At 42.1% G+C, this 14682-nt stretch overlaps 1 protein-coding gene across 1 annotated transcript in view; it reads left to right on the top strand.

The window, feature by feature from the left end:
* The window catches only part of LOC121934822 (solute carrier family 22 member 13-like), a 20179-nt gene extending 5497 nt beyond the window's left edge, over positions 1-14682 (top strand). The window contains exons 3-10 of the mRNA XM_042475701.1: positions 4313-4467; positions 5794-5962; positions 6997-7117; positions 8891-8985; positions 9219-9433; positions 10466-10574; positions 11419-11631; positions 13410-14682. Coding sequence (XP_042331635.1) covers positions 4313-4467; positions 5794-5962; positions 6997-7117; positions 8891-8985; positions 9219-9433; positions 10466-10574; positions 11419-11631; positions 13410-13491 — 1159 coding nt within the window. The 3' untranslated portion in view covers positions 13492-14682. The remainder of the gene's footprint in view (positions 1-4312; positions 4468-5793; positions 5963-6996; positions 7118-8890; positions 8986-9218; positions 9434-10465; positions 10575-11418; positions 11632-13409) is intronic.

Consider the following 14682-nt stretch of genomic DNA (forward strand, 5'->3'; position numbering starts at 1 on the left):
TGTGTTGTGTTTTGTGTGTGTGTGTGTGTGTGTGTGTGTGTGTGTGTGTGTGTGTAAGGAATATGCCACATTTCCCCCCCCCAGGGATAACCATTTCTTTCCTTTCTTTAAGAAATATGTTATAATGTGGCAATGGCAGTGAAGTACCTTTGCAGTGATAGCATGCAACTTTCATGGCAATGGGACGGGGAATCAGTCCTGAGTTTTATTCCCAAATTTAAAGGGGAGATCAAAAGTGCTGAACTATTACATGGTGCCCTTTATATCACACAGTTATTGACAGTACCTTCCTTCCTTCCTTCCTTCCTTCCTTCCTTCCTTCCTTCCTTCCTTCCTAGCATTTATACCCCACCCTTCAGCCAAAAAGGCTCCCAGTTGTGTACCTTCAAGTAATTTCTGACTTATGGCAACCCTCAGGTGAACGCTGAACCTATCTGGCTTTTCTTAGCCAGATTTGTTCAGGGGGGGGGGGGGTTGCCATTGCCTTCCTCTGAGAATGAGAGAATGTGACTTGCCCACAGTCACACAATAGATTTCTGTGGTCCAGTCGGGATTCAAACTTTGGTCTCCCACTGTCCAAAACAGAAACCACTACATCATGTGAGTGATTCCTGGGAATTGTAGTTCAGTGAATCCTCTGGATCAGAATTCTAAATGCCTCCTTCACTGCCACTAGCAATAGAGATAGCGATAGCATTTATTTTTCTATACTGCTTATCAGTAAACTCAGCACTCTCTAAGCAGTTTACAGTCTGTAAGCCAGTTGCCCGTTGCCCCCAACAAGCTGGGTACTAATTTTACTGATCTACGAAAGGATGGAAGGCTGAGTCAGCCTTGGAGCCCTCTGGGATTGAACTCACAACATTGTGGCTGCAGTACCAACATTGTGGCTGCAGTACCAGCGGCTGATACACCAGCTGCACCCTTTCCTAAAAGTAAGGGACTGCGAAACTGTAGTACATGCAATGATAATCTCACAACTCGATTTCTATAACACACTTTACATGGGGCTACCCTTGTGCTTAGTTTGGAAGGTTCAATGAGTACAGAATATGGCAGCCAGGTTGGTTACTGGAAAATCTAGGAGTGACCACATAACACCCATCTTAAAGTCACTCCGCTGACTGCCTATTGGCTTCCAGGCACAGAACAAGGCATTGGTTATCACCTTTAAAGTGCTACATGGCTTGGGTCCAACCTATCTAAGGGATCACCTACTTCCGTATAATACGCCTTGCACCCTCAGGTCCTCTGGGAGGAATTTATGGCAGCCGATAAAGACCAGAGTAACAGCAACCTCTCAGAGGATACTTTCCACAACCACTCCCAGACTGTGGAATGGCTTGCCGGAAGAAATCCATCAAATCACATGCTTAGACAGCTTTAAAAAATCTGTTAAGATGGATCTCTTCCGGCAGGCTTTCCCTGAACAGAATGACTCAGCTATGAATAAATTCTCCCCTTCTTATGTAGCATGCCAGCACTTGTACTGTTGTACTGTTGACAATACTCTTATTTTAACAGATCAATTTTAATTGTATTATGTTTAATTTTTTTAAGGGGGGTAGATATTATATTGTATATGTATTGTGTACTGTATATTGGTGCTGTTTTAACATGTAAGCCGCTTTGATTGCCCTGCAACAGAAAAGCGTGATACAAATAAAAGTTTTATTTATTATTTAACCATGATGCTACCAGGATTTCAGAAGATGCACTCATGATGGTTAAAGTGGAATCATAGCACTATAAATGAGCACTGTGATGAGCATGTGTGGTTGCTTCACAACTATGTTTTTTTGGGATGGGGAACAGGCATTCAGCCCACAAACCTTGCAGATAATATTTTCTTCCTCCCTATCTCACTTTTGCTCTGTTTTCCCAATACTCACAAGAGGGCTTTCAGATTGGCTTTAAATGCATAGTGCACTGATGTGTCCATTTCTAGTACCTGCTCCACTCCTGGCCCTCTCTGTTTCCCAACAGTGCCCTGGAGTGATGTTATAAAAGAGGCATTGTCAGAAATTAAAATGGCTTCTAGGCACAACAGTCCTGTGCTGTTCTGAATGCTGGGAAGAGGTTGGATAAACAATTAAAGGAGAGAGATCCATGCCTGATATTAGCAATGGGCTTTGCTGGGGCTTGGGCAGTGATCAAAAAGTACCAGGTGCTCTGGTATAGCAGGTAGCATGGCAAATTTCATTATAAAAAAATCATGTTTCTGGCAAGCCTTAGGGCTAGGAGGAAACTTTTTAAAATCGATGGGCAGTGCCCAGTGAAAGAAACAAGAGCAAAGTTTGGGCAGTTGGTGGGACAGAGACTTGGATGTCCTGCTTGCTCTGTATATATTGATGCAAATAATTTATGCAAAACATGTTCTTCCAGAGGCATGCAGGAAATCACAGGGAGGAGAATGTGGGCAGCTATTGGGTGTGCCTTAATAACAAATATGTCCCACTACAATCAAGGAGAATGCAACATGGAATGCTAAGATTTGACCTATTCTAAGCAAAAGATTCTTGCATTACCAACTTCTTTCTTCTCTCAGTCTGCAGCTACACTGTAGAAGTAATGCCGTTTGACACCACTTTAACTGCCAGGGCTCAATGCTAGGAATTTTGGGATTTGTTGTTTGGTGAGATATTTAGCCTTCTCTGTCAGAGAGCACTGGTCGACAATAAACAACAAATCCCAGGATTCTGTAGGATGGAGCGCTGACAGTTAAAGTGGTGTCAAACTGCATTAATTCTGCAGTGTTGCAGCAGCCTCAGCTAATCTCAAAGGTGCTACAAGAGCCCTTTGCACACTGATCCAGACTAACATGGCTTTGCCTTTGATGGATCATGCAAGGTCCTCACTGCTTGTGCAAGGTGGACTCTAAGGAGATTATCATACAGGGGATGGGACATAATTGTCCTGTCCATCCTGATTGTGGGAAGGACTTTCAGATGATGTTGTGCTTATCCGGACATTATCTCATCTGGAAAGCATGAGTGACAAAGACTTTCACATGACACTGCACTGATCCCATTGTTGTCCCATCATTGTCCCATCATTGAAGTGGCATTGCTCAGCATTTTGCATTAACAGGAGTTCCCGTTAATGCAATGCCACTTCAATGACAGGATAATGATATCTGAATGCCTTTTGCGTGATCGCTGACACAGACAGGGTAAAGCTGGGGGAGTGATCCCATTCCTATCCTGTCTGTGTGTGATAATCTCCTAAGAGCTCTGCATTGGTGGCATGATGATAAATGGTAGCAGATAGGTAGCCCTGGCTATGCACTGCAATTGCACGCCACCACCAGAAAAGGCACAGGCAATTTTCCAAGCCATCCATCCCATAGCTTCTTTGTTCCAAGGATTGATCAGAGTCAGGCATTAAAGAATGATCTAGCTCTAAGTGGAGCTGGGCTTTTTCACTGCCAAAACTGAATACTATATTTTCCACTGTAAATCTGTGTGAATTGACCTTTGGATGCAGATTGGGACTATATGTACATGAATCCAAATGAAAATCTTGGAGTACTGTGCACAGATGATCTCAATGTTAGGCTACTTCAATGGGCTCTGTGTTGGGCCAGTGATGGCTGGTGGCTTACATGTTAGTGGGGTGGTGAATCTGGTCCAGGTTTTAGTCTACACTCTACAGAACCGATTGAAAGTGCTGAACCTATTTTGAGATTCAGTATCTAGGATAGCTCTTGTGATAGCTGGACTAAAACCCAGAATAAATTCACCACTCCACAGCCATCCTTGTGTAAGACTACTGCAAAGGCAGCAGTCAGGTTCTTAGTGAGAGCTCCTACCATGTGCATAAAACCCTTATGCTGAAAAACAAACAAATCTATATTGCTTTCCAGTTAGATTTTGAGCCAGGTTCAAGGTGCTACTTTTGGATTAAAAAGACTGTAGCTGGCATTCAGCTTGAGACTTGCACCTTCATAAATGACCTTATGTGCATGCAAAATTGAACTGAGTGGTTTCACAATGCTCACATTCATCTAGAGGCTGTCATGGCATTATAATGCCATGGCATTATAACATATGGACCTCCATTGTCCAATGGTAGCCAATGGAGTGATAGTGGAGTCACCACAGCCTGATGTGCAATTTGGACCATCCGCGATGCACATCTAGACACCTGCTAGGAAGTGCCAGAGCACCATGAGAGCACCTGATGCACATGACTTTTGTTGCATGGGCATGCCTGCAAAGTGTACTTTGACTTTCTTCACAATGATTAAATGCAAATCTTGATCTGTGCATTGCAGACAGACTGACACATGGATTGCTTTTCCTTCCATCAGGATCGGTAGTCGATGGTCCATCTTGCTCCAGCTTCTCCTCATGGGCTGCTTTGGTGTCGGGTCAGGTTTTGCACCAACCTTCGCCGTCTACATTATCTTGAGATTCGTCGTGGGGGCCGCATTTGCTGGGATCAGTATCAGCATGGCAGCTTTAAGTAAGATGCCTGGGTTTAGATCTTGCCATCCTGACAATGTCCAGTCTGGTTATCTGCTCTAAAATAACCCCATCACCCTCCTTCCCTCTCCCAATTTAGCTCTCTATCTGTTTAGTATTTTTAAAAGCAGGAATGGGCATTAGAATGGTATTAGAAGAATTTGCCCTGACTCTCCATATGCAGATTTTTGGATTTTCAAACCCCCAAATGCTCCTTAATTTTAGGTTCTCTGAATGTGGATAGCAATCTTGGCACATTTTTTACTGTCCCTGGGTTATTTTACGCATGTCACTTTGACTAGGATTCTAGGAGTTTGGGTCTAAAAAAATAACTTTTCTAAGTCTTGGACCTGACTTTTTGAATGTGACCAAGAAATAAAATAATGTTACTTAAACTGTTTTAATCTTCTCTTAGACAATAGTCTTTGTTGTTGTGCCTTCAAGTCATTTCTGAACAGCTAAAGATGTATAAATCTAGTGAACTGTTCTGCATTCATGAGCACTACTCAGAGCCTTATCGCACAAGAAAAGAATGCTGAAATGGAATGGGAAAGCTTCCTTCATGCTTCTCCATGTGATATCATAGTACTTCTATATTTTTTTTGTGGGTTTTTCGGGCTACTTCATAGTACTTCTGTTTTCTTCCTGAGGGAGACAGTAATAAAGTGTGCCTTTTGTTGTTTTGGAAAAATCAGTTTAACAAAAGGCTTGCTTTTATGACCATCTAGCTTGGGAAGAGAACAGAAGTTCTATGACAGCATGCAGAGAGGCACAGAGAAAGCCACTACTCTTCTGCTCCATTTTGGCTTTCTTATGCGATAAGGCTCTGAGTAAGGCTCTGACACTATTGCCATGATTTACTGAACATTAAGAGAAGGAGATCCATTCTGCTGGTGATCAAGGCATGGGTGAATGATGCGTCAAGGAGATTTGGGGAGGTTGGGCCAGGATAGATTACTCAGTCAACTATACAGGGGCCCTTAGGATCCACTGGGTTTTGGTTCCAGGACTGTCCCCCCCCCCCAATGGATACCAAAATCCGTGGATGCTCAAGTCCCAGTAAATACTGTGGCATAGTAAAATGCTGTCCCTTATATAAAATGAAAAAATCAAAGTTTGATTTGGGGAATTTATATTTTTGGAATACTTTCAATCTGTGGATGCTTGAACCCGTGGATAAAAAAATCCATGGATATGGAGAGCCAACTGTACTTGTTATACATCAGGTCAGGTACTTCACTAAGTACATGATGCAGAATATTGTCTGTAATTCATTGGCAAGCAAAAGGCTTTCAATACATCAGAGATGGACTGTGATTCCTTTCAGCTTCTGAGTGGGTCGGAGCCGCCTATCGCCCGCTGGCACAGGTGACTACCCACTGCAGCAATGCCTTGGGTCAGATGGCCCTGGCAGGCTTGGCCTACTCCATTCATGACTGGAGGAAGTATCAAGTAGCTGGCTCTGCTCCTGTCTTCGTGCTCTTTTTCTACATATGGTGAGTGGATTGTGCCCAAGAACTGTATGATGGATGGTTGGACTGGATGAAGAGCTGGGTGGGAAATTAACCTTTCATACTGTCCAAGATTTCTCAGATGAAAACTGGGATTGGTGAGGCCAAGCAACATCAGAGTGTGCTCAAGATGACAAAAGCTATTAATGATGAAGAAGGCACAAGCTAGGCAAGGTTACAGCAGTTTGCTTTTCACTGAGCCTGCTGGGGAGGGCAAGATTCTGCCTGTCTTCTCTCTCTCTTGCTGAGTTAATCGAGTACAAACTGTATCTGCATTTTGAACTGAATTTGAAGCAACTGAAATAAGCTGAGAACAATGTGGGAAATGAGGGAGAGAAGAGAGAAAATTCAAAACCTTAAAAGCAGCTGAAAAAGTGGGATGGCAGAAGACTAATCAAGACTATCCCTGCTAATTCAGGTGCACCTTTTTTGGATTACAATTCACTTAGGGGATTCTAGTAGCTGTAGTCCAAAAAAGTAGCTTTTCTGAACTGGAGGCATGATGTAAGTTACATTCAATCTGTAGTGACATGAACTTATTCCCATGCCATGTTTTAATATCCTTCCCCCAATGGATGTGATGTGAGACTGGCAATTATATTTACCAAGGACTTTGCCTATTGCAACTAGAAAGTACATTCTGATATTGGAGGCAACTGCCAATATTTTCCTTTAACCAAGCCTTTGAGGATGATGCCTTTTTTAACTGAACATTGCAAGCATGAGGCGTCCACTGCTGGGCTATTATCTCTGGTTTTATTCTTAATTATATGCTCAGCTGCCCACATTTTAGCAAGCTGGGAAGCAGCATTCAAACATGGTTACTTTGATGCAGGACATGTTGCACAGGCACAGGGAAAAAAAATGAAATGGGACAAAAATGAGATGTGATACAAGCTACAGTATTTCAACAGCTTGCTGGTACTACTGGATCAGAACACTGTCATGCATCCCACTCCACTCAGAACATTTCCTGGCACATTAATCTGCTGTGCTTCATGGCCTCTTGTACTTTGCAGGGTCCTCCCTAATTCTGCTCGATGGCTTGTGACAAAAGGGAAGATTGAAGAAGCCAAACAGCTGCTTCGAAAAGCCGCCTCCATCAACAAACGGACTGTCCCGGAAGAACTACTCAATCAGGTGTTCAAAAGGCTGGGATGCCTATTTCTCCTCTTAAGATAAGAACGAGAGAGAAATGAACACCAAACACCCCCAAAAAGGTGGCTCTCTGTGTGTGTATGTGTGTGTGATTAAGGAAAAAAGGTACAGTCAGCCCTCCATATCCACTGACTTTTTATCGAGCATCCACAGCCTGAAAATATTTTAAATATATCAGTTCCAAAAAGCAAACCATGATTTTGCCATTTTATATAAATGGGCCACCATTTGACTCTCCTATTGTATTTAATGGAACTTGAGCATCCATGGATTTTGGTATCCATCTCAGTGCATATCAAGGGCCCACTTTATAAGAGAAAGAGAAAACCAGATGGCTGATTGTGGCAAAAAGGAGACATTCATGCCCTGCAACATTCCTTAACTCTTTAATTTTTTTGCTGGGGACTCCTCTTCAGCTCCTTGGCTGTTGGCCTGTGAAGACTATGATCATTTTCTAAATGGTTTATATAGTTTCATTATGTCTCTGTATGTTTAATTTGCATTATTGCAATTATGAGTTTTTGCATTATTGTTAAAGAAGCATGCACAAGTTCCAGAGTTTCATGGTTAGTCTTTTTTGTCACTTAGAGAGTTTAGAGACCTTCTGTGTGTAAGAGTGTATTGCACAGGACTCAGTTTTGTCCCAATTTTATTTAACATATGCATAACACTGTTGGGAGAGATGGTCTGGATTTTTGGGTTCAGGTGTCACCTGTATCTTGATGATGCCCAACATAGTCAGCAATACAGTTGGCCGTCCACAATTGTGGCTTTGACTTTTGCAGATTTGATTATTTGCATTTTTGATTAATGTGTTCTCTCTGGGAATCTTTTGATCCTCCAGTGCAACTCTTCCAGAAGTTAACCTTAGAATTGTGCTGGGAAAGCTAGACGTTCCTAGAGAAAACACTTCTCTAGGCATTTGTGGGTCCTCCAGCTTCTTTACTCCAAAAAGTGGCAGATAATGGGCCCCACCTGTTCTGGCTTTTAGTCTGAATCTATTTTGGGAGAGCCAGTATGGCATAGTGGTTTGAATGTTGGACTACAACACTGGAGGCCTGGGTTTGATTCTCAGCTTAGCCATGAAACCCATTGGGTGACCTTGGGCAAATCACACTCTCTCAGTTTCAAGGGAAGGCAATGACAAACCTCTTCTGAACAAATCCTGCCGAGAAAACCCCATGATAGGTTTGCCTTAGCATTGCCATAAGTTGGAAATGACTGGAAGGCACACAGTAACAACATTTTGGGCATCAGGTTCAGCACTTTGGATAGCTCCTTGATTGTTTGAGGCCCCCCCCCCACATATGCTGCATCTACACTACAGAATTAAGGCAGTTTGACACCACTTTAATTGTCATGGCTCAGTGGGATATGTAGTTTTGTGAGCTATTTAGCCTTTTCTGTCAGAAAACTCCAGTGCCACAACAAACCACACACCCTAGGATTCTATAGGATGGAGCCACTAGAGTTAAAGTAGTGTCAAACTGCTTTAATTTTGCAGTGTGGTAGCAGCCATGGAGGCCACTAGATACCCCTGAGACAAATGTCCTTGCCCTCCTGATGTGTCCAGAGTCCTGGGAGCTCCAGTTTAAAGTAGCTTTCCCAAGTTCTGTTTGCAAGTAACTCATTGTTTTTTACTTCCAAGTAACTCATTATTTATGAGCAATTCAACATCTGAACTTCTGGGCTCTGTGAAGAACATACATCTGTTTTCATTGATGTTTTGTCTCCTGTGTTTTGTTTGCTTTGAAGATGGCTCCTGAGGAGAAGGTGAAATCTGGGAGTGTCCTGGATCTTTTCAAAATGCCACATCTACGGCGCACGACTTTAATCATGATCTGGGTTTGGTGAGTGTTCGAAATTAAAATAACTGAGTAATAGGTTTTGTGGTTTTGATCTGGTATGGAGTACAGTGAAATTGTTTCATTGTTAGACTAGTTATTTTCTTGGTTATGTTAGGTGAAGCATTTGGGGTGTTGTAGTCCTACAAGTAACATTTCCAGGCTCTGATGAATTATTAGCTCATCCAGGCGAATGGTTATAAAGGATAAAAACCGAGTCCTCTTTGTTTTATGCTCAGGTTTGCTGACAGTCTTGTGTACTACGGCGTGAGTCTCCATGTTGGAGATTTCGGCTTGGACATCTACATGACTCAACTCATCTTTGGAGCAGTTGAAATACCAGCTCGCTTCTCCTGCGTTTTCCTGCTTCAGTGGTTGGGGAGGAAGAAATGCCAGGCGGCTTGGTTACTCCTGGGTGGGATTGTGTGCTTGTTCATTCCTGTTGTTCCAAAAGGTACAATAAATCAATAAATCAATCATGAAATGTTTTTGAAATTCATGATATTTATACAAGATGTGCTTGGTTGACAAAGGCAACAGTCGTGTCAGCCAGGGTGGTTTCAGAATGATCCATATGGGTTTGAGAATCCTCGAAGGTGGCCAGCAAGGCTTGGAAAAACTGGCTGGTGGATTTTGGGAATTGTAGTCCAAAAAGGAACTTTTCTAAATTATGGTGGCCACTAATATATGATTGATCCATGTGTGATTAGAATGATCTCTGATGCCAAAACACCTCTGTATTACTACAATAATAAATCATAGAGTCATGAGGGATCTTAAAGATCACCTAGTCCAATGTTCAATGCAGGATCTGCAATCTGGAATACATCTGTAGCATTCCTGAGAGATGGCCACTTAGGTTGCTACCACTCTGCAAAATTAATGCAGTTTGACCCCACTTTAAATGCCATGGCTTCATCCTATGGAATGCAGGGATTTGTAGTTTGTTGTGGCCTTGGAGCTCTCAGACAGAGGAGGTTAAATAGTTCACAGAACTACAAATCCCAAAATTCCAGGCATTGAGCCGTGGCAGTTAGAGTGGTGTCAAACTGCATTATTTCTGCAGTGCAGATTAAACCTAAGTTTCTGCTTAAATAGTTTCAGAGAAGAAGAGAGAACTACAGGTACCACCCAAGGTGGACTATCCCACTGCTGAATAGCTAGCACTGTTTGGATGTTTCCCCTAATGTTTATCCCAAATCTACTTTCCTGCAATTTCCACTCATTGGCTCTAGTCCCACCATTGCAGAATGCAAGCTTCACCACCAAGCCATAGACTGCCCCTTAACTGGGCATCAAGACCATTCTAACCCCAAGTGGATTTATGGGTGGCAATAGCTAGGAATCCTATAATAATAAATAGGTCTGCAGAGGATATCTGAAAAGCAAGTTAAACATTTTGCTAAGTCAATGTTTTTTCTTCTTCTAGAATTCCTTGCCATACTCAGTTGTGGCCTATTTAATGGTGTCTTCTATCTTTGTTCAGATTTCCCTGTGATTGTGACAATACTGGCAGTTATTGGAAAATCTTCTTTAGCTGCCTCTTTTTCAACCAGCTATGTGTTTTCTTCAGAGGTATTCCCCACGGTCGTCAGGTGAGAATCTTTTTATTTTGCCATGAAAGCCACAAATAGTCTAGTGGCACCATAAAGGCTAATAGGTTTTATTTGGCATAAGCTTTTGTGGACTATGACACACTTTGTGAGGGGCAAGACATGTTGACACAACTACCACCCTCCCTAAATGTTTGCAGTCGAAACATATTTGGCCTTAGAAATGGAATTACATTTTTCAGCTGTTTTTTCCAGAAGTCTTGCCCCCTTTATAGATGTGTAATTTGGCAAGTAGCCATCCTTCTTGGTGGCTCATACCAGCTAACAATATAATCCAATTTAAAAATACAGTGGGCCCTCTGCATTTGCCGGCGTTAGGGATGCAGGACCCTGACGAAAATGGAAAAAACACAAATAAAAAAATATTTTTAAACTGGGGAGGATACCTCTCTCGGCATTTGTAGTGCAACTCTATAGTGCAACTCTATGGTCAACTTCTGCATTTATGCAAAAGTGCGAAGAATATTTTAACAGTATTTGTGCATCCATCAGCATGTTGGATAGCATGCACAGCTTGGTGTGTTCGAAGTCCTTGCAACATGAATTCTTTCGTTTGTTGACTTCACAAAGTATTCCTGCAAAACAGTGTTGGGGAAACCTTGGCCTTCCAGATGTTTGGGGCTTCAGTTCTCTGAAGCTCCAGCTGTAGTGGCAAAGGGATTGTGTCAACCTCCAGAGAGCCAAAGGTTTCCTAGACCATTTTAAAAAGTGAGCTGCTTGATGGTATTATAGAATGCATTTTGCTTTGCAAACTTTCTGCTGGCAGGATAACTATCTGTGTTTATTATATGTTTGGGCACAACGTGTGTTTTGCTTCTTTTGCCAGGCAAACTGGCTTAGGGTTGTGTTCTATGGCTGCCCGGGTGGCTGGCATCCTCTCACCACTAGTTGGTCTCCTGGACAAGATCCACCCGGCTATTCCCATGTCACTGTTGGGAGCCACCGCACTCATTGGAGGCGTGCTCTGCTTTTTCCTTCCGGAGACACGGGACAAAGATCTTCAAGATGACACTAATGTCAAATCCACCTCCAGTGTGCGGTGAGTTGGAGGCCATTCTGTTAGCCTATAAACCACTGTTCTGTTGGCCTCTGACTACCAGACAACTGGGAATTTTTTTCCCCTACTGCAGGCCTCTCTGCCAACAGAAAATCAGCTCCAGAGAAGTTTCTAGTTCTTTAGAACTGGTGTTACCCAAAATGCTAGGGTCAGGGGAGGACACCCACAACCAATGTATTTTAGGGGGATTTCTGTACTTATCTCAAAGGAGAGATATAGCATGACTTGGATAACTTTGGTCTAGGGATCAACCCAACTATACTGAGTCAAGATCACACAGGAGTTCCAGTAGCAGGGTTTAAAATAAGAATTATAGTTTATTGATGGGAATCAGGAATACACACACACTGAGACAGCGTGTCTGCTTGCTACCAAGCAAAGACCAATGTGGTTTGCTACCTGTATACAGACCTTGAAAATAGCATTGGGGGGGGGGGGGGGAGAAACCTGAAGTACAAGGGCTAAATCGCTTTTGGATAGTTTCCCAGGATTGGAAAGAAAGGTGTGAAACCGGATTGAATACGGTGGATGATTGGAGCAAATACCCGAGACAAAAGGGATTATGCTGACCCTTTATCCAACTATATGATCCCAGTCCTATACCTGCCATAATCCCTTCACCCTCTCCAGACACAATAGGATATGCTGGAAAATTCCAATGGTTTCATCAAGGTGTGTGCCTCGCAACCTCTTCCTTGCTAGCTCCTATGTCCAGGAATTTCATGTATCGGGGCTTCTGAGCATGATTAATTTTGGGTCACCTGTGCCAAACTTTATTAATTTATATCCAATGGGGAGGGGTAAGCAGGGGCTGATCTTGGGCTTACACAGGTTTTTTGGGGGTGTTCAGTAGTCTGAAGATAAAACTATTCTGTGTTTTATCACACAAAGGAGATTGGGAGTTTATCCCATGAATATCCCAGAAAATTGCATAATTACATGAAATGATTGCACATGACTTTGCACAAAACCTGCCATTAAAGTGGTCACAAAGAAGCATTAACTTTTTACTTTTGGGATTTCAGTGGCAATGCATTTCCAATACCACTTTATTGCACAATTGCGCGTGATAATTATTTGCGCAATATAATATATCACAATTTTCGCTTTATTTGAAGGATGCTTTAAATGTGCTTTAATCTCTCTTTAATGCCAAAGTTAGCCCCAGTGTGATAAACTCCCTATGATGGAAGGAAATCCTTTCAGTAAGACCACTTCTTTGGATTCTGGGTACTGAACAGTTCAGTACAAGAAGGAAAGATAGGCACGCTTTTCAAATTGTGTGCTTTTCTAGCCTTTTCTATGATTTTCCAGGACTGGTCATTGTTTTCTACTACTCGTGCCTGGTAAAATTTCTAGTAAATCTCCAGGGTTAACCCAAAACAATAAGGAGCTATCCAAGCAAGCCACTGTATATATTTGAGGATAAGCTTCAGTAGCATGCATAACGCCCTTGAAATTCATACTAATGGGATCATTTATATTTATTTTCCCACTGATGAGGAATCCACCAGCCATTAGTGGCTTGTATTATTATTTATTGAGGGAGAGGGAGAAAAGAAAAAGAAAAGGAGCAAGCTCTTTTTCTGTCTTTAGAGGGGTTCTCCCCTGTTCACTCTCAAATTATTTCTGTTTGTCAAAGGTAACCAGGCAAGTGGCAATTTGAAAACCTGCACTGAAGATATGGCAATGCAGGAGGTGAGGATAGTGGGTGATGGAGAGCTGCTTTTAATCATGTTGAACAATATTCCTTTCCTTAGGTCCAACAAGGTTGTCAATGGATGGACAGAACAGAAGGAAGATGGACAAATCACAGAATCCACCAAGAGTACATATTTCTAATGGCAATGACGGATGCCTGTGGAGTCCAAAGGAATGAAGAGACACATAGTTTTCTATGGAGACAGGCAAATGTTCTTGATTCTAACACTCTAGACTTTCCAGACACATGCTCTGGTTCTTCCAGAAAATATGCAATCTATCACATCCAGATGATCCAGAAAGGCCCAGTCTTCCTTTTTCCTTACTATTTAAGATACACTCATATTGGGAAAGGCTACAGGGTCCCTCTGAACAGAGTTAAGAAACAGTCTCCCTCCTTTTTTTCTTTTCTTTTAGAGTTCATGCACTTCAGTGCAATTCAGTGCTGATCAACAAACTCTAAGGCAGGGGTATCCTTCCAGATGTTTTTGACAGCCACTCTCCATTGTCCATGCTAGCAAGGGCAGCATAGGAATTGCCACTCAATAACATCTGGAGGGCCACACATTGCCCATCCCTAAAAATATTATTTTTAGGTGATATGCCTAGTCTTTTTATTTTTATCTGCCATCAATGTAACAGAAAGAGACAAATGGTGCTGAGGTATAGACTGAAACAGCTCAGTCTGTTTCTGGTCTGTGTCACTTTCTCTTGTATCCAACAATAGGTTCATTCCATCTAATTTTTGCTTAAACTGTGTTTTTAAAAAAATGCATTTAAAATTCACTTATATTTTAATAGTATACAGCATTGTTCTATATTTCCTTTGTGAAATATGTGGATTTTTATTTCCAATTTTTGACCTGAGAACTGCCTCACAAAATGTGGGGACACACTCCAAAGAAGTGGGTTTCAAGCCATTTATTAGACTGGGAAGTGTGAATTGGATTGCTTTGCTTACACATAAGGATGAAAAGAAATTTCCCCCCAGCCTCATCAAAAGCAAAACCTTTTACTAGGATCTTTGTCTTACAAGTGGTTATGGGGAAATTATTCTCCTACTTTAGGCTGACATCAAAAGTATCCTGTTTGCTAAATTTAATCCATCCATCCATCCAATTTGGTACCCCAAAGGCATGATTCTCCCAAAACTCAGATGCTGTGATGCAACCTTGCAATAGATCTTGGCCGTCATCCTGTCTGTGACATAAGCAGATGTAACTGGAAGTGAAAATGAAACTAAAAGTTATGGCTGATTGTTGAACTTTTTTGTTCATTGTGGAGGGAGGAATTCACCATCTCCCTGGGGCAACAATAAAAAGACTCACAAGA

This window comes from Sceloporus undulatus, chromosome 6 (genome assembly GCF_019175285.1).
Source record: "Sceloporus undulatus isolate JIND9_A2432 ecotype Alabama chromosome 6, SceUnd_v1.1, whole genome shotgun sequence".
Lineage (NCBI taxonomy): Eukaryota > Metazoa > Chordata > Lepidosauria > Squamata > Phrynosomatidae > Sceloporus > Sceloporus undulatus.